The sequence below is a fragment of the Microtus oregoni genome, unplaced genomic scaffold, assembly GCF_018167655.1.
Source record: "Microtus oregoni isolate MIOR12 unplaced genomic scaffold, Mior012 000042F_ref0000377, whole genome shotgun sequence".
NCBI lineage: Eukaryota > Metazoa > Chordata > Mammalia > Rodentia > Cricetidae > Microtus > Microtus oregoni.
Window position 1 is genome coordinate 12,769,348 of NW_024543209.1, and position 3,109 is coordinate 12,772,456.

Consider the following 3,109-nt stretch of genomic DNA (forward strand, 5'->3'; position numbering starts at 1 on the left):
TCTATTTTTATTGTAATTCAAAAATTACAATATGATCTTTAGTTCGATAAATATATGTAACTTGTCCACACATGATTAAACGAGGAAGTGGATGCAGGAGTTAGAATGTGTTCGGCACTAGTTTTTAAGTGAACGCAGGACTGGAGAATAGGACTCAGGCCTGTAGAGCATTAGCAGCTGTTGAATCTAGGTCTTGAGCTGAGAGACCAAGGCATTAACTAGAGAGCAGACACTGGACCAGGCAGATTCTGTCAGTCTCAGGAAGCTTGAGTCACACAGGGATCCTGCTGGGACTCACATGCCCACTGAGCAGGTCCAGGGTGGGGCCTGAGACTCTGGGGAGGATTGATGTGTGGAAGTGAATCAACAGCACTTCAGAGGCCCTAAATTCTTCAGGCTTGTTTGCTGCTGCAGGAACTCTGAGGTAGGGGTGAGAAAGAGTGGGGGCATAGGGGTCAGGGATTGAGAGAAGATTTCCTGCAAGCATTTGCTCCCAGCCTGGCGGCTCATCAAGGACCCCAGGGCTTCAAAACAGACTGATGCCTCTATCCTGCCCTGAGAAAAAGCTCTTGGTGCAACCTGGCTATTGAGAAAAGTGTATAGGTGGATCCCGAAGTCAAGCAGTGCCCAAGACCACCAACGCTGGGAGAATTCTTGTTCTTGGGCTGGCATGAGAACTAGGTACCAGAAACAGAGTAAGAGGTTCATCCCAAGCACTTGTCTTGGTCTTTAACGTTACAGGGGGTAACCTAAAAACTCTGTAAGAGTGATGCATCATATTTTTGATGAAAGTTAGCACAACACTCAACAATAAATAAAGCAGAAAAATGTAAAGGATGGAATTCATAGTAGTGCCATGTGGAGTCCTACTGGAGTGTTTGGATTAAGGGAAATCGGTGATACTGATCTTCTAAGCTGTATACCAGCTTTCTGGTCTCCCAAGCCCTTCGCTAAACCATCCAGTTAAGGATGCCCAGAGATGGGGCCATTTGCAGGGCTTTGTGAGGCTCCTCCCACCCTGCACTGTCCCTGACACCAGTGATGTGCTGGTCTACCCTAGTCCTGACATTTCAGAATTGGAGCACAGAAATCCCACAGATACCTCAGGTATTTATTGAGCTTCAAGTGTCTACAAATACTAACTCGCTCCTCAACTTTGGCCTTGTGGAGTGTTACTTCCTAGTACAGGTGGGAAAACTCAGCACAATGACTTGCTCACAACTACACAGCAAGTAAGACATTGCGCAAAATCAAACCCAGTCTGTCGGCTCGCCAAGTCAATGAGCACAACTACTTAGACAAAGAAAAAAGTGCCCCTTATCACACGGAGCACAACAGAAACATTAAAAATACGAAGAACAATGCCAGCAACAGAACCAATACATCCGATTCACGGGACCCTCTGTATTTATTGAATTTGGGAAATAAGAGAGTAAGGCTATCAATCGAGACTCAGCATCACCGGATGGTGTACCTATCCCACTTTTTCTCGGGGTCATAGGGCTCCCAGCGGCTGGCGGGGAAGATGTGTTTGTTCTTCTCGTACCAGCTGCGCAGCACCACCTTGCCCGCGTGCGACTCATCTTTCTCCATCGTGGCATCGCTCAGCAGCCGCACATCGTCGTGCACGTCGAAGCTGAAAAGTGGCCCGCTCTTGCCCCGCGCCTTGGCCACAATGAAATCGTAGAAGGTGTGGTAGTGTGGCAGGATGAGGTCCTCCTTGACATACATGAGCTGCTCCACACCCACCGCGCGCAGCTCCCTGAAGTCCCTGCGCAGCCCCTGAAGAGCCCGCTTCAGGAACTGCTGTATGGTGCTGCCCTTGCGCATGCGCACCGTGCGCCGGTGGCCAGAACCATCCCAGTAGCTGAAAGTAATCTCCACCTCCTCGCCCTTCACTTTCTCGCGCTTCGCCTCCCATTCCTGCCGCAGCTCCTCCCGCAGCCGGTTCTCCTCCTCCTCGCGCTCACGGTCGGGCAGGAAGCTGGTATCCACATCGGGGTTCTTGCCCAAGTTCTTCTTGGGCCCACCACTGTGGGCCTCAGTGCCCTCCGCCCAGCGGCCATCCTCTTGGTCATCTTCCTCATCTAGAGTGAAGGACAGGTTGGAGATCTTCCTCTTGCGCTCCCGCCGACGCTCCTTCTCTCGCAGCATCTCCAGCTGTAGCCGGCGCTGCTCCTGCTGCTCCCTCTTGGCCAGTTGCATCTCCCGCTCCCTCAGCAGGGCCTCCTGCTTGGCCTTCATGTCATTCAAGGTCACCAGGCCCACCGTACTGGACTTCAGCTCAGCCTCCACGGCATCGTAGTGTGCCGAGAACTTCTTGTCCACCTTGGATTTCATGATGGTCTCCTCTGCGATACGCTGCTTCAGCACCTCCATCTGCTCCTTCTGCTTCTCCCGCTTCTTGATCAGGTGCATTGCCCTGCCGGCCTCCCGCATGGTGCCCTTGTACTGCGCCATGCCTGCAGCCCAGCACAGCCCCTATGGTCAGACCAGTTTCTGTCTCTAGTAGCCTTCCAGGTCTGACATCAGATTCTACACCTAGGAACAAACAAACAAAACAAACGGTTGAGGCTGGAAGGTCTACAAGAGCATGCCTTAATCCCAGGCAGAGGTAGGCGAATCTCTGTGAGTTCGAGGCCAGCCTGGTCTACAAGAGCTAGTTCCAGGATAAGCTCCAAAGCTACAAAGAAACCCAAAAACAAAGGGTTGAGAATCGGGCCGGCACAGCAGCATCATTAATGATCTACACCATCACCTTGTGATAGAACTTCCTCTCTGTCGGATGAGTCTGTCTCCAAGATGTAGTGGTTTTTCATTTGTATTTTAATAAAGCAAGCTTACCTGAAGATCAGAAAGTAAAATAATCACATTGGTAAGCCATACAGACCAGGCAGTGGTGACACACACCTTTAATCCCAGTAGCCACACTAGTGCACCATAGAACTCGGTGGTAGTGGTGCAGGCCTTTAATGCCAGCACTAGAGAAACAGAAGCCAGGATCAGATAGGAACTTGGTCTCTTTCAAAGTCAAAGGATTTCTTAGAGGTAAGAGCTTTAGTGGCTTGGCTGTTCTGCTTTTCTAGTCTTCAGGTTGAACTCCAGTATC

General features: G+C 50.7%; 1 protein-coding gene across 1 annotated transcript; it reads right to left on the reverse strand.

The window, feature by feature from the left end:
- Positions 1 to 1,458: 1,458 nt before the first annotated feature.
- On the reverse strand, positions 1,459 to 2,460 carry Fam50b (family with sequence similarity 50 member B). The gene has a single exon (XM_041633026.1). It carries the CDS (start codon positions 2,458 to 2,460, stop codon positions 1,459 to 1,461), a length of 1,002 nt encoding a protein of 333 aa, XP_041488960.1.
- Between the last annotated feature and the right edge of the window lie 649 nt (positions 2,461 to 3,109).